This window comes from Anomaloglossus baeobatrachus, chromosome 5 (genome assembly GCF_048569485.1).
Source record: "Anomaloglossus baeobatrachus isolate aAnoBae1 chromosome 5, aAnoBae1.hap1, whole genome shotgun sequence".
Classification (NCBI taxonomy): domain Eukaryota; kingdom Metazoa; phylum Chordata; class Amphibia; order Anura; family Aromobatidae; genus Anomaloglossus; species Anomaloglossus baeobatrachus.
In genome coordinates this window covers 567,663,926-567,688,499 of record NC_134357.1, presented here as the reverse complement: position 1 = coordinate 567,688,499, position 24,574 = coordinate 567,663,926, and the positions used below count along the sequence as shown (strand labels likewise).

The following is a 24,574-nucleotide window of genomic DNA, read 5'->3' as shown; positions in this document are numbered from 1 at the left end:
ATTATTTCAGGAAATAATTAAAAAAAAAAATGACGTGGGCTTCGCCTAATTTTTGAGTCCAGCCGGGTACAACTAGGCAGCTGGGGATTGGAATCCACAGTGCAGGGTGCCCATGCTTTCTGGGCACCCCCACTGCGAATTGCAGTCCACAGCCACCCCAGAAAATGGCGCTTTCATAGAAGCGCCATCTTCTGGCGCTGTATCCAACTCTTCTAGCTGCCCTGATGCCGGGTGGCTAGCTAGGTAATAATGGAGTTAGGGCTAGCTGTATATTATCAGCTAGCCCTAAGCCCGAAATTCATGGTGTCACGCCAATATTAGACATGGCCACCATGAATTTCTAGTAATGATAAAAAAAAAAACACAACACACAGAAAAATATTTTTATTAGAAATAAAAACACAACACAATTAGTGACTCCATCTTTATTGAAATAAACCCCCCTCCGCAGTAATCCTGGGTCAGGGTCCCGCGCCGTCCAATCCGGATCCAATATCATCTGATCGGTTTGCTGGAAGGCAAAGCGATGAGATGATGTGTCAGGATCAAGTGCCTGAATCACATCACACATCAGCTGATTGTATAAAAGCCGATTATACAATCAGCAGATGCATCAGTGCAAAAAAAAAAAAATAATACTCACTTATGTGCTCTGCTGATGACCGGCAGCTCCTGGAGCGATCGATTGGACAGGAGTCTGATCCTATACGATCGCTGCCGGAGCTGCCGGTAATCAGCTGATGAAGTCCCCTGACGGCAGGATCAGCTGATAGCCGGCCGGGCAGGAAAAAGCCGGCGACACCGCGATCAGCTGATGCGTCAGGTGACTGCATCAGGTGATCCCTCGCCAGGTCCTGCAAGCAAGGTCCTGCCCCGGGGAGACTGCACACAGCCAGAGCGGCGGGACCGGGAGGAGCTGGGAGCGGGCATGGCACTGGACCCTGCAGACAGGTGAGTATATATGACATTTTTTTTATTTTTCTACTGTTCACTTTGGTTTTCGCCGCTGCCTCCACCTCCTGCCTGTACATGGCGCCGCACGGAGCTGACATGCACAGGACGGGAGGTGGACGCAGCGGTGACGGTACCGGGAGGATTCATGCTTCTGTGTTTACCAACAGAAGGAATCCTCTTCCTGTACACGTCACTGTAGTGCCCACCCCTTGCGTGTATAGCTGCGTTTTTAGTCATAGAAACGCGGCTATATGCGTTTTTCATTGCGTTTTTAACATCTCATTGAATTCAATGAGTGAAAAACGCAGTGAAAAACGCAGAAATAATTGACATGCTGCGTTTTTGTGGTCACCACAAAAACGCAGCTAAAAAAAAACGCTGTGTGGGGACAGCACTTATGAAAACCCATTGACATTGCTGGGGAAGCAATGTCACTGCGTTTTCAGCACAAAAACGCGGTAAAAAACGCCGCTAAAAACGCGGCAAAAACGCCTAGTGCGCACATAGCCTTAGAGCGAAAAAAAGACGCTCGTGGGGCAGGAACTGCAGGTGGGCAGGATGCAGCCTCAAAATTTAGTAGCCAGCACCCTCTGCAGAAACCAAAAAAAAAAAAAAAATCCAGAAAAATGGAGACCACGACCTCAAAAGGCGAAAGTTAAAGCTTCAAGCTTTAAACCATTCAGGGTTAATTCTCCTGTTTTGGGGTGAATCTTTATCCAAGGTAGATGGCGGAGAGGGTGGAATATCCCAGTCCTCAAACACTTTCCCAAGTTACGCAGTAGAGAAGCAAACTCGAGTATTACCATGTTTACTGACAATGAGCGTGATAGGGAAACCCCAACGATATATAATGCCTTTATCCCGTAGAATCTTTATAAAAGGGGTGAATTCTCTCCTCCTCGCAAGCGTGCCAGCTGAGAGGTCTGGGAACACTGAAAGGCAAGCAAATCTGTCTGGCAGGGAAGGTTTCTTCTTTAAACCAAGCAGGAAGGCCTCCTTTGTTTTATATAAGTGAATGTGGGCAATAGTATCTCTGGGAATCGAAGGGTTAAGTCCTTGAGGCTTAGGGATACTGTGGATCCAGTCCACTAAGATATCTCTCCCTTCTGCTTCAGGCACAACAGCTTGAATAAAGTCCTGTAACGGGGGGGGGGGGGGGGGGAATCTTTATCATGTACTTCTTCTGGTATTCCTCTTATTCTAACATTGTTTCTCCTGGATCTGTCCTCCAGGTCCAGCATTTTAGATGTTGACTTGCGGACTTCAGCTTTAAGCTCCCCATGCTCATCTATCAGGGCATTGTGGGACCTTGTTAACTCCTCCATTTTGTTCTCCAAATGATCTGTGCGGTTCCCTATGGCTCTAACTTCCCCCTTCAGCTCTGCCAACATGCTCTTTATATCACTTTGCATAGATTTCCTGAAAGCTGCAAAGAGGGATTTCATCTCCTCCTTTGTGACAGGCTGGTTATCAGGGCTTACCATTTCCACAGTGCCCGCAGTCTCCATGGAGCCTCCTCTGCTTGAGGCAGAGGAAGTAGCAGAGCGTGCAGGCCTTGCAGACTTTGCAGCATGAGGGGAGGCAGCAGCCATCTTAGAAATCCTCTCTAGCCCAGAGCCTCTGGCAAAGAAGTCAGATACCTTTCTGGGGGAGCTCCGGAGCCTGGTTTTGGACCGCCTCATCTGATCCCAGGGTGATATTGAGTGCCTGGAGAAAGGTTCACTGCTGAAGGAACTGCCAATAAGACATACCTCCCAACCGTCCCGGATACAGCGGGACAGTCCCTCTTCTGAGCCTTTGATCCCGGGTCCCGCCCGTGAGGCTGTTTGTCCCGGCTCCACCCACCCACTGTAGCCCCGCCTCGCTGTTTCTCCCTTCTACTATTCATTACAGAGCCGAGCGCGCACCTACTCCTGTGACTGCTGCTGAGGTATGAATCACCCCCTGCAGCAGAGTGACCCCCCTGCAGCAGAGCGACCCCCCCCCTGCAGCAGAGCCCCCCCCCCCCCCCCCTGCACCAGAGCCGACCCTCCCCAGTCCCGGAGCCTGCGTTTGTCTGCAGCTGTTCTCTCTGACTCCCCCTGTGCGGCTTCTCACTGCTGCAGACACGCGGGGAGTCAGGAAGCAGAGGAGACCGTGCAATCAGCACTTCTCTCTCCTGCAGATAGCAGTGACAATAACCTATGCAGAGTGACATCTGCAGGCTTCTATTACCGATCAGTGGTCTCCTGCCTGTGGAGCAGAGCTGCTGGGTCCTAGCTTCCCAACAGCTTCAGCTCTGCTTTATCCTGGCTGCCCTACCAGTTAAAGGGAACATGTCAGCAGAAATTTCACAATAAAAGTAATAGATTCCCCTCTGCAGCTCCTGGGCTGCTTCTAGAAAGGTTCCTGTTGTTATTGTGCCCCCTTTGAGACCTACAAAAATACTTTATGAAGTCTTACCTTTTTGTATGCAAATGTGTTTTTATGGTCACGGGGGCGGGCTGTCTGGCGTCCGTTATTCCCCCTCCTGCCGCTTTACGCAGTCCCCCATTGCTCATTTACATACACAAGGACGCCTTCCTCATGTAACTGTCCTCCCGAAGTTTTGCGCATGTGAACGCTTTTTCAGGTGATTGCGCAGGCACGAGATTATGGGCGGCGCTGTGATTGTCATCAGCAGCGTTAACCAAGTACTCGCCCATAATCTCGTGCCCGCACTTTTCCCTCTGACTCCACCGTTATGCGCAAGTGCTGGCCATATGAACCATGTTACCTATTACTGCTTGCACGAGATTATGGGCGGGTACTTGGATGACTTTGCTGATGACAATCACAGCGCCGCCCATAATCTCGCGCCCATGGTAATAGGTAACGTGGTTCATATGGCCAGTGCTTGCGCATAACGGTGGAGGCAGAGTGAGAAGCGCAGGCACGAGATTATGGGCAGGTACTTGGATGACGCTGCTGATGACAATCACAGCGCCGCCCATAATCTCGCGCCCACGGTAATAGGTAACATGGTTCATATGGACAGTGCTTGCGCATAACGGTGGAGGCAGAGTGAGAAGCGCGGGCACGAGATTATGGGCGGGTACTTGGATGACGCTGCTGATGACAATCACAGCGCCGCCCATAATCTCGCGCCCATGGTAATAGGTAACGTGGTTCATATGGCCAGTGCTTGCGCATAACGGTGGAGGCAGAGTGAGAAGCGTGGGCACGAGATTATGGGCGGGTACTTGGATGACGCTGCTGATGACAATCACAGCGCCGCCCATAATCTCGCGCCTGCGCAATCACCTCAAAAGCGTTCACACTTTGCACAGTGCTTACTCCCGCGAGAGTGCCACTGGGCATGCACAAAACTTCAGGAGGACAGTTACATGAGGAAGGCGTCCTCATGTATGGAAATGAGCAATGGGGGACGGCGTACAGCGGCAGGAGGGGGAATAACGGACGCCAGGCAGCCCGCCCCCGTGACCATAAAAACAGATTTGCATACAAAAAGGTAAGACTTCATAAAGTATTATTTTAGATCTCAAAGGGGCCACAATAACAACAGGAACCTTTCCAGAATGCAGCCCAGGAGCTGCAGAGGGGAATCTTTTATTTTTTTTGCTAAATTTCTGGTGACAGGTTCCCTTTAAAGGGAACCTGTCAGGTGCAATCTGCACTCAGAGCCAGGAGCAGTTCTGGGTGTATATTGCTATTCCCTGCCTAACTGTCCCTGTATACACTAGCATAGATAAAGGCATCTATAGAAAAAGTATTTTTAAAGAGCTTATATCTTATGCTAATTAGCGCGGGGACTAGTCCCAAGGGCGTTACTTCACTTGGCTAGTCGGCTCATATAGCGTGTTAGTACTCACACAGGGACGTAATAACATGCTAACATGCTATGCGAGCCGACTAGCCAAGTGAAGTAACGCCCTTGTGACTAGTCCCCGCGCTCATTAGCATAAGATATAAGATCTTTAAAAATATTTGTTCTTGATCTCTTTATCTATGCTAGTGTATACAGGGATGGTTAGGCAGGGATTAGCAATATACACCCAGAACTGCTCCTGGCTCTGAGTGCATATTGCACCTGACAGGTTCACTTTAAAGGGAACCTGTCACCAGATTTGGGGCCTATAAGCTGCGGCCACCACCAGCGGGATCTTATGTACACATTCTAACATGCTGCATACCTCCCAACCGTCCCGGATACAGCGGGACTTTCACGCTTTACGTTGTTTGTCCCGTTGCCACGGGCGGGACGGCTGGCTCCCGGGCTCCGCCCACCCACTCTCTCTCCGCCTCCCTGCTTTTCCCTCCTACCATCCTAGTAGACGTGGCATAGAGAGGAGCGCTGCCTGTGCTGCTGCTGGTACAGTAAACTAATCTCCCCAGCGCTGATTTCCCTCCCTCCCCCCTCACCCCCGGCCGGAGCCTGTCTGTGCGGTCGGCCGGCCGCCTGTCTGTGCGGTCGGCCCGCCACCTGTCTGTGCGGGCGCCCCCCTGCCGCCTGTCTGTGCGGGCGCCCCCCTGCTGCCTGTCTGTGCGGGCGCCCCCCTGCCGCCTGTCTGTGCGGGCGCCCCCCTGCCGCCTGTCTGTGCGGGCGCCCCCCACCGCCTGTCTGTGCGGGCGCCCCCCTGCCGCCTGTCTGTGCGGGCGCCCCCCTGCCGCCTGTCTGTGCGGGCGCCCCCCTGCCGCCTGTCTGTGCGGGCGCCCCCCTGCCGCCTGTCTGTGCGGGCGCCCCCCGCCGCCTGTCTGTGCGGGCGGCCCGCCGCCTCATTGTGCGGGCGGCCGGCCGCCTCTCTCTGCGGGCGGCTGGCCGCCTCTCTGTGCGGGCGGCCCGCCACCTGTCTGTGAAGGCGGCCGGCCGCCTGTCTGTGAAGGCGACCGTCCGCCTCACTGTGGCTGCCTGCGTGTCCGTGCTGGAGGCCCGCCGGCTGCCTGCGTGTCCGTGCTGGAGGCCCGCCGGCTGCCTGTGTGTCCGTGCTGGAGGCCCGCCGGCTGCCTGCGTGTCCGTGCTGGAGGCCCACCGGCTGCCTGCGTGTTTGTGCTGAATGGGTGTGGATGGGGAGTGGATATGGGCGTGACTGTGAAATGGGTGTGGTTAGGGGGCGTGGCCTAAAAATTTGCCGCGGCGCGCTACGCGCGCCGCAAACTTTGTCCCTCTTTTCCTTCTTTAAAAGTTGGGAGCTATGAATAAGATGTGTGAGCTGCTTCACCACCTGAAGTCGTCAGAGCTCCTGGATTATGTGACCAGCACCATGCTCTGCTAGGCCATGCCCCAGGACCCCTACATTGTTAAGTAATTTCCTGTTATATCCTGCAGGGCTTTCCCACTCCTATTGTACTGGGTCTACCCTAGTTGGTGAAACATAATCTTGTGGGAGATTGGCAATCCAGGGAAACTAGGGTGGGGAAATTACTTTCATGATAATAGCCTGAACACTTCTTTCTCTGCGATCTCTATGGAGAACTTATCTGCATTTTTGTCTGGTTTTGAGGATGTACTTTCAGTGAGGGGGTGAAAGGATTAGCCTCCCCATCGTGTATACGACTGCCGCATTAATCTGCTTCCTGGAGCAAAACTATCCAAATCCAAACTGTTTAACCTTTCTGGTCCAGAGAGACAAGCTATGAAAGATTACATTGCTGATAGTCTGAAGAAGAAACACAGACCTTCCTCTTCACCCATGGCAGCAGGGTTTTTCTTCATTAAGAAGAAAGACAGTGTTACGGTTGCTGTGGCTCTGGAGACTATGTCCGGATTTCTTGCTACTGCACATGTGCAAGCGCTGGTGACCAAGTCCTATCTTGGAGCCATTGCACATGTGCGGGTGACATCATCGCTGACACGAGGTCACATGTCTCTGACACCTTCTAAGCTGATTGGCCACTGGTCATGTGCTTGTGACACGTGGTCACATGTCTCTGACACCTATGCCGATTGGTCGCTGGTCATGTGCTTGTGACGCTTTGCTCGGTGATAGGCCAGCATGACGTCATTGCTGTCATTGTGGCAGCGGATTGGCTCTGGTGTCCTCCATTTTGGATGAGGCACAGAGTCTATATAAGACCCTGACACACGCCGCCCGGCGCTCAGTCCTCTTGGTTCATGCATGAGAGTAGACGCTCTCTGCACGTTCCTCTAGGCATCTCTCTGTCTATGTTAGGTGAGTGCTACCGGCAGGGTAGCGTTCTTATACCTTACAGCTTCGGCTGCAGTCCGCATCCTTACCTCTTAGTGGAGTGGAGATAGCCAGGTGCCTGAGGCACATGGTCCGGCTGGGCCTTGTGATTCTACTCGTAGGTGGACGTTGCCGTTAGGGTAACGTTCCTTATACTGCGTCTGGCAGTTGTTCGTATCCTCGCACACTAGGGGAGCGATCAGAGGTAGGAGCTTTGTGCGGCTTATGCTGCTGTCCGTCTCTTTTGCACCACTAGAAGAGCGGACCTAGGCAGGTGCCATATCTAGTGGTTCGTGTCCTCGCACACTAGTGGAGCGAGCGCAGGTAGTAGCTTTGTGCGGCTTACGCTGCTGTCCGTCTCCTGGCACCACTAGAGGAACGGACCTAGGTAGGTGCCATTTCACACTCACTGCTTTTGTCTCTGTGATCTTTAACAGAGACCATTCCACACACCCTCCAAGTAAGGGAGGAATTGCTTTATTTTCTAATTATATTCCTCTGTGAGTATAACAGAGGTATTGCACTCTGCACTTGTGCTATCATTATTTATAGTGGCACACTTCTATACCCCTTATCCTCTGCCATAGTCTGCAGCAGAGTCTATGCACGGTGGACCCTGACTGTCTGACATTCCTTTAGGTTTTATTATCAGACAACCCCCCCCCCCCCCCGTAACAGATGGGAGTCTCCGCCCTTGTTTGGATTTTCGGGAATTTAATCTAATTACTGTCTAAGACCCTTATTCTCTTCCTCTGATTCCGGATCTATCCAACCAGATTGTGTGAACTGAATGGTTCTCTGAGTTGGACTTAAGGGGGCTTACAGTTTAGTTAGAATCAGAGAAGGGGATGAATGGAAAAATGTTTTCAATACATCTGAGGGGCATTTTGAAAGCCTGGTCATGCCATTTGGTCTCACTAATGCCCCTGCCGTTTTCTAACATTTTGTGAATGATATTTTTCATCATTTAGTGGGCAGGTTTGTGTTGGTTTATTTGGACGATATCATGATCTACTCACCCAATATGGAGATAAAATCTTTTAAATTTGTACCGGTTGTAAGAGACAAACAGTATGCCAAACTGGAGAAGTGTGTTTTAGCAGTCCAAGAGGTACAGTTTTGGGGTACCTGTTGTCATCTTCAGGATTTCGGATGTATCCAAAGAAGGTCCATGAGGTACTTGACTGAAATCATCCAGAAAACCTGAAAGCGTTACAGCACTTTCTTGGGTTTACAAACTTTTCCTGGAAATATATTCAGAATTATTCGGTATTTGTGAAACCTGTCACTGACATGACAAAAAAAGGGGTTGGAATTCTCTAAATGCTCACACTCCGCCCAGCAGGCTTCTTTTTCTTTAAAGATATGTTTTTACACAGCACCTACACTCATTCAGCCTGATGTTTCACAGCCTTTGTGAAGGTTGATGTATCGGAGGTTTGGATTGGGGCTGTGTTGTCACAAGGTCCATCTCCTTGTAAATGGCATCCATGCGCTTTTTTGTCCAATAAATTGTCTTTGGCCTAGAGAAACTATGATGTTGGCAATAGAGAACTCTTGAAGTCTTGGCAATTAAGTTGGCTTTCGAGGAGTGGCATAAGTGGTTGGAGGGAGTAGTCCATCCCATTACCGTAATCACAGACCATAAAAACCTGTCATACCTCATTCTGCCAAACGTCTCAATCCTATGCAGGCTATAGGTCTTTGTTTTTTTACTAGGTTTAATTTTACTGTCACTTACCGTTCAGAGGTTAAAAAAGTCAAGACAGATATTTATCTCAGACCTTCCCTTGTGGTAGTGATCATGTAATTAAACCCTTTCTCCATTTTGCAGAAGGAGGTGGTCATCTCGGCCTTGTGCCCAGACTTGTAGGGGGATGTATTGAGAGGGTCAAGGTAATGTCCTGACCTCTTGCCCTCTAGAGAGGTTGTTTTTGCCACCTAATTTGCGTCATAAAATAATTGGATAACATCACAGTATTGTACTTGCGGGTCATCCATGTAGTAAAGCAACCTTTTGGCTTCCATTGTCATCACTTTTGGTGACCAGAGTTGCATTAGGATGTGGTTGACTATGTGTCTTCTTGCAGTATTTGCACACATTCCAAGGTTAGAGATATTTGGCCGTCTGGTTCTCTCCTGCCATTACTTATTTCAAGTAGACCTTGGATGCATTTTATCCATAGATTTCATTACTAATCTTCCTTTGTCTGCAGGTAAAACTGTGGTCTTAGGCGGGCTTTACACGTTGCAACATCGCTAGCAATTGCTAGTGATGTCCAGCACGATAGCACCCACTCCCGTCACACATGTGATATGTGGTGATTGCTTCACACGCACATACCTGCTCGACAACGTCGCTGTGACTGCCGAACAATCCCTCCTTCAAGGGGGAGGTGTGTTAGGCGTCACCGCGACGTCACAAATTGGCCGGCCAATAGAAGTGGAGGGGCGGAAATGAGCGGGACATAACATCCCGCCCACCTTTTCCCTTCCGCATTGCCATCGGGACGCAGGTAAGGAGATGTTTGTCGCTCCTGCGGGTTTACACACAGCGAAGTGTGGAGCTGCAGGAACGACAAACAACATCGTACCTGCGGTCGAACCGACATTATGGAAATGAACGACGTTACACAGATCAGCGATATTGTACGCTTCTGTGCTCGTTCATCGTTGCACCTAGGATTTACACGTTGCAATGTCGCTACTGGCGCCGGGTGTGCGTCACTAACGACGTGACCCCGACGATATATCGGCAGCGATGTCGCAACGTGTAAAGCCCCCCTTAGTGGTTGTGGATACGTTCAGTAAGATGGTACATTTCATCCTGTTCCCAGCACTTCCGAATGCCAAGACTCTGGCTTAGGTGTTCATCAATGAGATTGTGAAGCTACACAGGGTTTCTTCCGATGTGGTGTCAGATCAGGGAACCCAGTTTGTTTCAAAGTTTTGGAAAGCATTTTGTGCTTGACTGAGAGTGCAGTTGTCTTATTCTTCTGCCTTCCACCCTCAGTCAAATGTTTAGACCGAGCGCACAAATCAATATTTAAAAACATACCTCAGGTGTTTTGTCTCCAAAAACCAAGAGGATTGGGCATCTTACTTACCGTTGGCCAAATTTGCTATAAACAATCATTATCAGCTGTCTACTGGCAAGTCACCTTTCATTGTTGCATACAGTTTTCATCTGCAATTTGGTACCTTTAGTGGTAGAGGTGCTTTGGGAGTTCCTCAGGAGAAACGTTTTGCCTCATTGCTCTCTTCTGTATGGCAAGGAGTTCAGAGTAATTTGAAGCTGATGGGAGACATTTACAAATTTATGGCCAGTTTGCCGGGTTTGGACTTAAGTGTGAATGACCTACCATGAATATCAAGATGAAGGTTCCTTCCTGAAAGCTGGGACCTAGGTTTATTGATCCCTATAAAAGGTAATCACCGTCATTAACCCAGTAGCATTTCTTCTGCAGTTACCTTAGGATCCACAGAGTGTTCCACAGATCTCTGTTAGAAAAGTATGTGGTACCCGTGGAGCTATGCTCCTTGCTGCTGGTTCCAATCATGGTTGATGGCAAATTAGAGCTTCAAATAGCTAAGATTGTTGAGTCTCCTTTTCTAGGTCGCTCTCTTCATTACTTGGTACACTGGAGAGGTTACGGACTGGAGGAGAGGATGTGGGTCCTAGCATCGTATGTGAATGCCACAAGGTTGGTTCATTCATTTCATGCTTCCCATACAGATAAGCCTGGTCCTGAGTGACTGGAGACCACACCTAGAAGGGGGAGGGGGGGGGGAGTACTGTCATGGGTGTGTCATGGATGACAGAGTCCTATGATGTTCGTCTATAGAAGGTCACAGCGTTTGGCTGCGCAAACAGCTTCCTGACCTTCTATTATTTCTGCTTGGTTTTCATCCCTTTCCATTTAGGACCCTGCAGAGTTCCTTAGCCTTTCAGCTGCTTTTCATCAGTACTTTCCTTGGTGTCTTTATATACCTTCACTTCCTATTACTCGGTGCTGGTTATAGCTCTTATGCCCTTAATAAGTCTTTAGTGCAAGCAGTCTTCGTATATACATCTGGAAAATCTTTGTGGTTGTTGCAGTTCCTCTCCCTGAGTCATCTGCAGATAAGTTGTTAGTTCACTTTCCTGATTTGTTATCCCTGTGTCTTCTTTAGTGCTTAGTGGGGTTGACTAAGTGCTCATCCCATCTGCTCCCTTCTTAGGACCTACTTCAGGGTCAAGTATCAGTCTCTTGCATTGCTCAGGTGGGATTTTGGCCCATTCTTCCATACAAACATTCTTCACATCCTGCAGGTCACAGGCTCATTTTATGAACTGTGAGCTTTAGTTCCTTCCATACATTTTCTGTTGGATTCAGCTCCGGTTATTGGCTTGGCCATTCTATGCACTTTTTTTGCTATCTCTGAACCAGTTGAGAGTTTCCTTGGCTATGTGTTTGGAAACATTGCCTTGCTGAAATGTCCACCCTCGTTTCATCTTCATCATCCTGGTAGATGGAAGTAGATTTTTATAAAGAATGTGTTGGTATATGTGACGGGGTGTACATCAGAGCAAAGAGAGACAACAGGCCGAGGATGATCCAACAGGTTTACTAACAGGAATACAGGAACAGCACACGACAAGTCCAAATAAAACAGATTCGGGGGCACCTCCCGATAATCCAAAGTGCCAGATCACAACGTAATAGTCCTTTTCAGAGTCCCAGAAATCCCACACAATCCACTGGACGGCGAGGTCTGTCCGCAGAATCAGATCTCGCTCCCTTCCTCTTCAAAAACTCAACTCCCAACTGCATTTAGAAACAGGAGTGAATTGTTTGAGCTCGTGGGCCCGCCCCTCAAGGGTAGGGGTCTATGCAATGGTTGGGCCCACTAGAAGATTCTAGAAGGTTGGCTCCGAGATGTCTACAGGTTTGTGTAGTTGGCGTTATCCACTGCTTACGAAACAATGAGAAGTTCCCCTGGCTGTGTGGACAAGAGATAATTGCATTATGGGCCCAGAGACACAGGAGATGGGGGGAAGGTATGGTTACTTACATCCCAAGACATTTCAAAGTGTTCAGTAAGTACAACCAAAGGAAAGTGACATCACATCCTGACATAATATTACAGCAAATACAGTGAGAAGGTAAAATACATCATGACAATTCCTTCCCCTCCCAACTTGTGTACGTACTAGGGACCTCTACAGGTCGCTGGTTAAGTACACGCAGGCATGGCTGACAGGACTCAAGGCTCCTCTTGCCTGGACAGTCCATCTGCATTTTGGTGTTGGCTGCCCCTTCTATATTGTATGGTAAAGTTATAGGGCTGCAGAGCCAGGCTCCATCGCAGTAAGCGTCCATTGTCCCCAGAGACTCTGTTCAGCCAGGTGAGGGGATTGTGATCAGTAACCACAGTGAATTCCCGTCCATACAGATACGGCCGTAGTTTCTTAAGGGCCCACACTACAGCCAGACATTCCTTCTCAACAGTTGCATAGGCCACTTCTCGGTCCAGCAGTTTCCGTCTGAGATAGGCGATGGGGTGCTCGTCCCCAGCTGCATTCACCTGGCTGAGGACAGCTCCCAGTCCATAAGCAGAGGCATCCGTTTGCACAATGAATCTCCTCTTGTAGTCTGGAGCAGCCAGGACAGGATCGCAGATCAAAGCATCCTTAAGCCGGTTAAAAGCCTCATCACAGGCTGGAGTCCAGATCACCAGCCGGGGCATTGTTTTCTTGGTCAGGTCGGTAAGAGGCTTGGCCACAGTACTGAAATGAGAAACAAATTTTCGGTAATAACTGGCAGTGCCCAGAAAAGCCATAACTTGTTTCTTAGTTTGGGGTACAGGCCAGTCTCTAATAGCCTGGATTTTGGCAGGCTCAGGTCGGAGCTTCCCTCCTCCCACTCTATGTCCTAGGTACTGGACTTCCCCCATCCCCAATTGGCATTTATCGGGTCGAATAGTTAGGCCGGCTGCAAGAATCAGGTCCAAAATAATGGCTACTTGATTCAGATGTTCCTCCCATGTGTGGCTGAAGACGGCGATATCATCCAAGTAGGCACAAGCAAAGTCATCACATCCCCGGAGGATCTGATCCACCATTCTCTGGAAGGTGGCCGGGGCATTTTTCATTCCAAAAGGCATGCTTAGAAATTCATACAGACCAAAGGGGGTTATAAAAGCGGACCGTTCTCTCCCTTCGTCCGTTAGAGGGATCTGCCAGTATCCCTTACTGAGATCCAAGGTAGTGACATATCGGGACCCAGCCAGTCGGTCTAGAAGTTCGTCAATACGAGGCATTGGGTAAGGATCGCTGACGGTATGGTCGTTTAGTCGCCGATAGTCCACACAAAATCGAGTACTCCCATCCTTCTTGGGTACTAACACCACAGGGGAGGCCCAAGGGCTATGGGAGGCCTGGATTACCCCAAGCTGTAACATCTCCTCCAGTTCGTGCTGCATGGTGTTTCGAACTGATTCAGGTACCCGGTAAGGAGCCAGTTGTATGGGACGGATGCCCTGAGTGTCCACATGATGTTGGGTGACGGTGGTTCGACCTGGTTGGGATGAGAAAGCAGCCCGTCTCTGTTGAAGCACTTCCAGCATCTGGATTTTCTGTAAGGAGTCCAGGTAATCTCCCAGGGGAACCTGTTCCACAGTGGATGGGGCTCTCGCTGCTTCCACGAGATCAGGTAGAGAGTCCTCATCCTCTTGACCATCTTCTGAAGCCAACCGACAGCTTGCTATCATTGGAATGTTCCGGTCATGGTACTCCTTAATCATATTCACATGGACAGTCTTTTGCCTTAGCCCCTGATCATCTAAAGCAAGAAGGTAATTGGTATCATTCAGTTTTCTGAGAACCCGGAAGGGACCCTCCCATGTGGTCTGCAGTTTATTCTGCCGATGGGGAACAATCATTAAGACTTGTTGTCCTTCTACAAACTCCCGATAGCGTGCGTTACGGTCATACCATGTCTTCTGTCTGGTTTGAGCCATACGCAAATGACTCTGTGCAAAACTAGCAAGTTGGGCCAAGGTTTCTCGCAGCTTTAGGACATAAGGGACAACAGGGGTTCCTGTATCTTCAACTTGCCCCTCCCAGTATTCCTTGAGCAGGGTTAAGGGTCCTCGGACCTTTCTTCCATAGAGTAGTTCAAAGGGGGAGAACCCAGTGGACTCCTGGGGAACTTCCCGATAGGCAAACAAGAGATGGGGTAGGTACTTCTCCCAGTCTGAATCTCGGTCCGTGAAGGCCCTCAGCATATTCTTCAGAGTGCCGTTGAATCGTTCACAAAGTCCATTTGTTTGGGGATGATACGGGGTCGTTCGGATCGCTCGTACTCCACAGGTGCGCCACAGACACTGGACCAACTCTGACATAAACTGGGAGCCTTGGTCCGACAAGATCTCACTGGGGAATCCTACTCTGGTAAAAATAATAACCAAGGCCTCGGCCACCTTGGCTGCAGAGATACTTGACAAGGCCACGGCTTCTGGATATCGGGTGGCGTAGTCCACAACAGTGAGAATGTACTGCTTTCCAGATTTACTTGGTTTAGCCAGAGGTCCAATGATATCAACAGCTACTCTTTGAAAGGGTTCTTCTATTATAGGGAGCGGTTGCAGGGGTGCCTTTGGGTGATCTCCGGGTCGCCCTCTACGCTGACATATGTCACAAGTTCGGCAGAAATGCGCCACTGCTTGGGAAATCCCCGGCCAATAAAAAGTTTGAGTCAATCGTCTCTCGGTGCGGGTTTTGCCTTGATGGCCAGCCGTAGGAATGTCATGAGCCAGGTGTAATAGGGGAATTCTGTACTTCTGAGGAACAATCAGCTGTTTGCTATAAGTCCAGGGCTTATCTAGGGAGTCGGCATTGGCAACCCGATACAGAAGTCCATTTTCTCTGATAATTCTTTCTCCGTTTTCCCCTAGCTGCCCTATTTCAGCCCGAGTTCTAAAACTAGCAAGGGTGGGGTCAGTCTCTACTTCTTGTCTAAACTGAACTTTATCCCAAGTAACATTCATATTATCCCCACAAGAAGAATCACTCACCGGCTGTAATGGCAGTTCTGGTGGCCTCAGTTCCATGGATGGGTTGTACACGTCCACATGGGCTGCTCTCTTGGCTTGACTTCTGGTTACCGCACCGACAAAGTGGCAATGAAGATTCCCCACATCATTTCCTAGAAGAACGTCTGCAGGGAGGCCGCTCATCACACCGACCACACATTGTTTTGCCCCAAAGCCATAATCCAGGGTCACACTCGCTCTTGGAATATATCTCTGGGTACCTCCTGCCAGTTCAATGGCAATTCCTGGTCCCTTTTGAATTGCTTGTGGTTGAATTACTCGGGGATCGGCTATGGTGAGGAAAGCCCCAGTGTCACGGAAGCCAACAACTTTTTGGCCATCCAGCACGACCTCCTGTAGATGTTTGTCCTGAAGATCAGAAGAACAGGTGGCTGGAGCTCGCACCCCATAGACTCCGGGTAGGGGAGCCAGGATATCTGAGTCACTTGGCAAGTCATCAGGCACAGAATCCAGCTCTTCTCCTGGTGAAGGTGTCTGTAGGTAATGAACAGGCAAAGGCGGTCTGTAGCTGTTCTGTCTATGAACACCTGGACATTGGAATTGCATGTGCCCAGGCTGCCCACATCCATAACATCTGCGCTCTGGGATTCTTCCTCCGCGTCGTATTCCCAAAGGTGGAGCATGAGTAATGCGAGGCACAGTCACACGAAGGTCCCCATGAGTTGACGGTCTAGGGTGATGGTGAACATTGGGGCCAGAAGGACCAGGGGCCACCAGCGTTGGGGGGTTGGTGTTTTTTTTCTCACTGGGTAGTAGTTTTTTCCACTGAGGCTTGATGGTGAGAGCCTCATCAGCTAGAGCTGCAGCTTCCTCCACAGTGGCTGGTCTCCTTTCACGCACCCATTCCCGGATCTCAGCGGGGCACTTGAAGTAAAACTGCTCTTTTAGGAGGACCTGGAGGACGGTCTCCAAGGTTAAGGCCTCCTCTGCCTCCAACCAACGATTCCACAGATGTTTGAGTTTGTGGGCATACATCTTGAAGGACACTTCCTCATCACATGCTAGAGTACGGAACTGAGTCCTGTAAGTGTCTGGCGTTACAGCATAATGTTCTAGAATAGTCTGTTTAATATCCGCATACTCACAGTTCCACCGAGGGTCCATAGCTCTATAGGCTGCAGCAGCTCCACCCTCTAAGAGCCCAACCAGATGCCGGACGCGCTCCCTTTCTGGGACTTCCATTAATCGACACTGATGCTCAAAGTCCTGGAAGAAGCCCTCAATGTCACCAGCAGCCTCATTAAACTGCTTGAAGTCTTTGCGGGACACTCTGGGAAGTTCCCTCATGATGGGTGCTGGGGTTACAGTCTGTCTGGAACCTCTCGCGGCTTCCACAGCGAGCTGCTTATCCAGCAATGCCATCTCCTCCATCCTGCGCTCCTTCTCTTCAGCTCCACGCATGGCCTCCCTCTTATCTTCTATGGTGGCCTCATCTCCAAGCAGTGCCATCTTTTCCTTGTACCACACAACCCATTGATTTTTTTGGGTATTCACCTCCGGCTCCCGTCTTTGCTCCCCTTGCTGTGGAAATTGTTCCTCGGTGCCATCTTGCAGGCAAGCGTGTTCCAATGCCTCAATTAGTTGCTCCTTAGAGAGTCCTTTGTAGCCGACACCTAATTCACGGGCCTTTGTTTGTAGACTCGCCACAGTCCAGTTCCTGTATCCTGAGGTTCTGGTTTCAGACGTCGATTGGCTGTTGTCCTCCATTTCTTCTGCTCTGATCCCACTGCTGCCACCAGTTTGTGACGGGGTGTACATCAGAGCAAAGAGAGACAACAGGCCGAGGATGATCCAACAGGTTTACTAACAGGAATACAGGAACAGCACACGACAAGTCCAAATAAAACAGATTCGGGGGCACCTCCCGATAATCCAAAGTGCCAGATCACAACGTAATAGTCCTTTTCAGAGTCCCAGAAATCCCACACAATCCACTGGACGGCGAGGTCTGTCCGCAGAATCAGATCTTGCTCCCTTCCTCTTCAAAAACTCAACTCCCAACTGCATTTAGAAACAGGAGTGAATTGTTTGAGCTCGTGGGCCCGCCCCTCAAGGGTAGGGGTCTATGCAATGGTTGGGCCCACTAGAAGATTCTAGAAGGTTGGCTCCGAGATGTCTACAGGTTTGTGTAGTTGGCGTTATCCACTGCTTACGAAACAATGAGAAGTTCCCCTGGCTGTGTGGACAAGAGATAATTGCATTATGGGCCCAGAGACACAGGAGATGGGGGGAAGGTATGGTTACTTACATCCCAAGACATTTCAAAGTGTTCAGTAAGTACAACCAAAGGAAAGTGACATCACATCCTGACATAGTATTACAGCAAATACAGTGAGAAGGTAAAATACATCATGACAGTATATTTGACCAGCCTTCCTTCAATTCCATGAAGTTTGTCAGTGCCATATGCTGAAAAACAGCCCCAAACCATGATGCTCCCAACTCCAAACTTCACGGATGTTGTTTTGGGGGTAATTTGCCCTTTTGTCTTCAAACATGGTGTGTATTATGGCAAATAAAGAGTTCAAATTTGGTCTCCTCTGATCAGACAGTACTCTCCCCGTATTTGACAGGTGTCCCTAAATGTTGTTAAGCAAACTTTAAAAGCTCTTGAACCTGCTTATTGTTCAGCAATAGAGTCTTGCGTGGTGAGCATGCGTACAGGCTATGGAGGGTTAGTATTTTACTTATTGTTTTCTTTGGAACACTTGTACCTGCTGATTCCAGGTCTTTCTGTAGATTTCCACAAGTGGTCCTCAGCCATTGGACAACTCTTCTGATAATTCTTTTCAATTCTTTGTCTGAAATCTTAAAAGGAGCACCTGATCATGGCTGGTTCGTGGAGAAATTATATTCTTTCCACTTCCAGATTATGAACTCAGCAGTGCTCACTAGAGCCTTCAGAAGTTTAGAAATACTGTACTTCTGTAACCAATGCAATGCTGTCATTATGTTTTGCAACAATAAGGTTCTAAGGTCTTGAGACAGCTCACTGGTTTTACCCATCATGAGATATCTTTTGTGTGGCACATTGTTAATGAGACACTTTTTGATTGACTATCAGATGAACCAGCTGTTTGCTTTCTAATTACTGCTAGATTTCAGCTGGTGTCATGACTTACCATTGCTTTTTGCACCTCTCTTTCTTCATGCGTTCAATACTTTTTCCCTGTGTAATTTTCCATTATTCACATAACTTAATTTATGGGCAACTATGGTTTTATTTCTTTGCCTGTGTGGATTGGATGGGTTATTAACAACAGCTGGTGAGAAACTCATGTTATTAGGACTTTGAGAAATATATAGTTAGAAAATTGGTCACGTGTTCCATACTTATTTCACCCACTGTATAAAAGCAGTTTGGATACTACTTTTGAGTTGAAACCCCCCTTAACGGATTTACTACTATAGGTCATCAGCAATTTGGTCAACTAAGGATGTCATTAACTCACAAAGATGGAAAGAGCTAAACCCAAGAACCAGAAATAATTATGTAAGGTTCTATTTTCTAAGGGATAAAAGCAGTGACTTCTGGACCTACAGTGTTGCTGCAATATTATTGCATTGCCAGTGAATGCAGAGATACATTCTGAGCTAATGGAGTAAACCATGGCTGTTTAGAAGGTGTTTTAGCATATAAAACAGCGGCAGGCTCAACCTGGAGAGACTGTATTGAGCAGACAGCAGATGGAATTGTGTTTTAGTCAGTACTGTGTGACCTATCTGGTGTATTTTGTTTCAGATCTCTCTTGTATCATACATTTTGTGAAGATTTAGATAATAGTTGCTGTATGTCCCAAGTAAAACATTTCATTCTAACAAAAAAGAGCTGAGGATTTTACTGAAAGCTAAATTCTGCAACATGTTACTGTCACAAGAGTGTAGGGGTACCTGGAGAAGGGCGCTCTAGACTGGCCCTCAGACTGGGGACCCTGCGCTGTTCCTTATCCCAGAGGTAGGCTTGATGGTAGCCAGGTTTGAACTGCTAGCGTGACCCTAACTCCTTTCCAGACCCTGAACTAACACCCCCCTTTCTTCCCCAGCCTAGGAGAGGGCCAGGACTAGAGAAGTAAACCCCACAAATAGGGAAAAAAAACAAAACACATGCACACTGCAATCAGACATAGGAGAGAGACAATATGAACCCAGGAGGAAATAAAACACAGGGAGAAAATAAACTAACAACGGGGATATTTCCACACCACACAGAAGCACACAACAGATCACCAGGTTCTGGATCACTACAATGGGGCCTGTACTCATTGCAGCAACGCTGAACTATTATCGGCACTGAATAGCAGGTTCCAGGATGTTACATAGGAAGGAGACAGCTGAGATTGGTAATTAGCAACCTGAGCTCCTAGCAGAGTTCCCCAGGTCAGCAGGAATTAAGTCCTCCATGACTGAGGAACAATGCACATGAAACAGCCAATGCCGAGCTCTGGCTGAACAACTAAGAGACATCAGGTTGCTTGTCAGACTCTGCAGTGTGAACAGAGCCTGTTGCTGCCATGGCACCTAATGAGTTTGGAACCAAACATCGCATGACAGTTACCCACCATGATGGTCTACCGTAGTCACGTGCCATACATATTAGTATAATTTCTGCAGCAAGTGATTAGATATAAAGTCTCCAGTAATTGTATTAATACGTGGAATATTTTATGATCTTACATAGTCATGTTCTCCCCATTCAGGTCCCTACAATATCGAATCCTCTCAGTGGAGATCTTGTATATAAGAGAATTCTCCTGATTGACCATCAAGGATGGCTAGGGATAGGGACAAGATGGCGGCGAGGATACTACACCTCACCCTAGAGATCCTTTTTCGGCTTACTGGAGAGGTGAGAGATTCTGATGATGTCACATTACATCATTCTTATCTATGGGAATAACAGATGGACAGAACTGGAGAGGTGAGGACTTTGGAAATGTCTGTAGTGAGATTTATGAATGTATCTCTCCATAACCAGGATTACACAGTAGTAAAGAAGACCTCTAGTGAGCGCTGTCAGGATCCTGTGTCTGAGGGACGAGGAAGACCCCTGAGCCCAATCACAAGGCCTCCACCTCACCCCCCGATACATGAGGACATCAATGACCAGAAGATCCTAGAACTCACCTACAAGATGATTGAGCTGCTGACTGGAGAGGTGACACTGCTGGGAATGCTGGGACATTATACAGTAACGCTATGAAGGGATCGGGGGATGACGGTATCATTGTATGTGTCAGGTTCCTATAAGGTGTGAGGATGTCGCCGTCTACTTCACAATGGAGGAGTGGGAGTATTTAGAAGGACACAAAGATCTGTACAAGGACGTCATGATGGAGGATCCCCAGCCCCTCACATCACCAGGTAATAGACAGGACTAAATACACACGGCCTATAATTATCTGTATGTAAGGAATTAATTCAGTCCCTGTATGTGTCTCCTCCAGTTCTATCCAGTAAGAGGACAACACCAGGGAGATGTCCCCGTCCTCTTCTCCCACAGGACTGTAAACAAGAAGATCCCGATGTTCCTCAGGATCATCAGGTAGATGGAGAGAAGGTGCCATGAAATCTACCTATGATGTGTAGACGGCTGTGAAGGTCTTGTGCTCAGTCTTGTTTTATCCACCAGTATTATATGTTTTATACTTGTGTAATGAGAATGGTGGAGATGACAGGATTAGAGCTGATCATAGATGTGACTTCTCCATCTGTCTGTGACTTTTACAATATTTGTTTCAGGGTGAAGATCTGACCCATATTAATACTACAGAGACATATATGAGGGGTGATGAGTGGTGTAAGGAGGAGATTTCTACAGATAATGATCTAGGTGAGTTATAGCCTCTAAATTCTACTTAGTCACTGGATGTTACAATTATATGATGCATTTTATTAAAAGATATCTACAGAGATCAACGTGGTTACGAGGTAGCATATGAAAGAGAGTGTCGAGGGATCAGTAAGGCAAGTTTGATATATTATTATAAAGCATACTGAAAGGTTTTTGAATAAAAAAAAAAATTAAGGGTTGACAACATCTTTCAAACTTTCTGCATGTTTCCAAGATATTTTCGATGTATCAATATTTTTTTATCTACAAAATAAAGTTGTTTTCCTTTAAATCTCTTAAAATCCAAAATTTTTCACGTGAGCCCACTCGTTAATCTCATAACCAGTGAATTTAGCTGCCAACTTAGTGCAGAGGACCTGGAGTTTGATATTTCTGGTTGATAACCACACCTTGTCCCCAACAGTAAAGCTCAGCCCATCCACCTCTTATTAGCGGAAGAAGTCTACCTACCCAGAAATCATGAGACACTTGAAATACTCGTAGACGAAACTGGAGAGAAACAAATAATTTTTGGAAGGAGTAATTCTTGAGATTTACATAAATCCTTCATTTGGGATGAGCAGAGACCTTTGGAGAGAGTTAGCTTTAGTTTTTTTTGTACCAAGCTTATGTGTCACCACAAAATAAAACCTAGAGAGGAATAAAATCCCATCTAATCTGCCTTGGATTTAGGCTTTTGACTGATTCAAGATACATCTGATCTTTGTTGTCTGTAATAATAGTGCTTTTATGTTTGGCTCCTTCAAGGAAGTGGCATCATTCATTGAAGGCCCGTTAATTGCCAACAATTCAGGATTGCTTATATCATCATTTTTATCAGCAGATGAAAATTTTAGTGAGGCTCAGTGTACCCAATTCAATGTTTCAGGCTTTACTAAAAAAGTACATTCTATGTCTGGCTGGACCAATACATGGTCAGATAAACCCTTTTTAACTCAGTGAGGGCACCGATAGCCTTTGGCTTCCAGTTAACCTCTGCCCCCTTCTGGATCAAGTGTGTTGGTGAATTCTCAATCTTGGAAATTTTTTTAATGAACTTATGGTAGTTGTTAGCAAACCCAAGAAAATGCAGCAAGGTTTTCATAGAGTTTGGTTTAACCCACTCTTCAACAGTTTGAACCTTAGATAGGTCCATCTGGAAACCTTTAATGGACAAGATGTACCCCAGGAAATTTACTTATTGAAACAAAAACTCACATTTTTCAAGTTTAGCAAATAAAAATAGTCTTTGAAGTACTATACATGCATGTTGAATGTGAAAATTAATATCAGGTGATTAAACCAAGATAGATACAGATAGACAACCATATATTAACCACTAATATCTTTGAATATGTCATTAATAAAGCTTTGAAAAACAGTCAGAGTATTACTTAGCCCAAAACGCTGTACAAGATACCCATAGTGATACTCTGGTATTTTAAATGCTGTCTCACACTCAACTCATTCTCTTATACCAGTGGACACCAACCTATGTGACCTTGAGAGCCACATTCATTCAGAGAGAGGGTCGCAAATCATGTCCAGCCCCTGCCCCCCCCTCACAGTAGTGACACACGGAGTCCCCAATACTGGAATATTGAAAGCTTTTCTACAGAAATCACACTGAGACAGTATATTATGATCCAGGAGTCCCCACAATACTCCTATTCAGTACTCTCATTTCAAGCACTCCAACCACACTGTCAATTATAGCTTCAAGCATTTATTCTGACAACTAGTATCATTGTCACAATGTGACTGCAGGATAGCAAGGTACAAGCTTCTATACTGTCCCTCATACAAGGGGACCATAGGTGATCCCTACCATCAGGGGTACCCCTAATAGTAGAGAGGCCTGAGTCTCATGCCTAGATATTCTCCTGACTAGAGCTAATCTGTCCCATCCCTTGCCACGGAAGGAAGGGGTAGGAATGTAATCGAAACTCAGATGTAGACAGACAGTGAAAATCCAAAACTCAGACCCAATACAAACTCACAGGATCAAACAGTATGAAACTAAGGAGAAAAGCAACAGACGTAAGGCAGCAACAAATGGACAACAGGGATTAACACAACAGCTCATCGAAAATGCACAACAACCACCTGTAAGTCTGGATCAAACCACCTCTCCAGAGACCAGTATAGATAAACTATAGCTATCACTAATGCAAGTGTATTGCCAGCATATATATATAGGAGGAGAGCGAATGAGACTGGCTATTCCACTGCATGTGGCCAAACGAGATTAACAAGCAGCCCAACAGAGATTAACTCTTGCTAGCCTGCCTATGAACTACAAGTCTGTGAGTCACCATCTGAGTCTCCCTGCACTGATTACAGATTTAAAAGAAGTTAGCAGGTGGAATGCAAGAATCTGTAGTTTACACAGATCCTCATGCCGCTATAACAGTTGGCGATGCTTGTTAAAACCTCCTTGTGACAGTAATCTTGTCTCTAGTATAATTAAATATCTCTAAACCCCCAAAGGCCATTTGGACACCTGCTCTTCATAGCTGTTTTCTAAACCAGAAATGCTCTCTTTACAGCTTGCTGTATGTGGACAGAGAGTCGAACTTCCCAATCATTGACCTTCATTGAGATTCGGGATCAAGTTCAGGGGAAGTCCAGATCCCAAACTGAACTTTACCTAAAGTCCATCTGAACCCGGTGAACCTGAACTTCCACATCTCTACCAGAGAATAAACCAATGTTTCTAGTTAGATCTCCCATATCTGCGATAAAAGTCAATGGGTCAGATTTATTAAAGCATTAATGCCAGTTTTCTAGTACAAAGAACTCATTAAGAGCTCAGAGTAAGTGGACGAGCAAACTTACTATAATTTATGCCACATAAATTAAATTGCAAATATATACCAGCCTATGGTCTACATTGATCTTAAAGAGGTTGTCTAGACTTGGACAATAGGCAACACTCTTGGTGATTTGCGACTACCAAATCATGACCGCGTATTCCCTTTGCAAGCAGCTGGTCATGTGACTGCATGTACAGAATTTGCAAGGCAATTACACTCATCAGACTAGTCTCACTTCATTTCTAGTGAGAATTGATGGATTCATCTAGTTGGCACATGACTAAAAGTATACAAATTGAATACTTTTAGTCCCATGAAGGCCCACTTGCAACATGAATACCAGAGAATTGTAACAGCCTGTGCACTGCACAGCTTTCGGCAGTGTGCAACTTTCCTCTATTGTTTAAATTGGCTTTTACTATGCATAAAGGAGTATAGAACATTCCTTTATATCTTACTAAATAAAAAAAATATGTTAAAATCCGCATATATAACAAAGGTAGCATTTTATAAACAAAAATATATATACACCGTATTTTTCGGATTATAAGACGCACTTTTCCTCCCAAACATTTGGGAGGAAAATGAGGGGTGTGTCTTAAAATCCGAATATAGCTTACCTGTCTGTGCAGCTCTGTGTGCGGTCGGCCGGGTGCATGCGGGCGACTGGGTGCCTGTGGCTGTGTGCGGGCGTGCGGCTGGATGCCTGTGGC

The 24,574-nt window shown here is 47.3% G+C and overlaps 1 protein-coding gene across 1 annotated transcript in view; it reads left to right on the top strand.

Moving 5' to 3' along the window:
• The window catches only part of LOC142312375 (oocyte zinc finger protein XlCOF8.4-like), a 43,761-nt gene that overhangs the window by 14,022 nt on the left and 5,165 nt on the right, over positions 1-24,574 (top strand). Inside the window, exons 2-6 of the mRNA XM_075351315.1 lie at positions 19,913-20,061; positions 20,191-20,370; positions 20,453-20,576; positions 20,660-20,757; positions 20,955-21,045. Coding sequence (XP_075207430.1) covers positions 19,984-20,061; positions 20,191-20,370; positions 20,453-20,576; positions 20,660-20,757; positions 20,955-21,045 — 571 coding nt within the window. The 5' untranslated portion in view covers positions 19,913-19,983. The remainder of the gene's footprint in view (positions 1-19,912; positions 20,062-20,190; positions 20,371-20,452; positions 20,577-20,659; positions 20,758-20,954; positions 21,046-24,574) is intronic.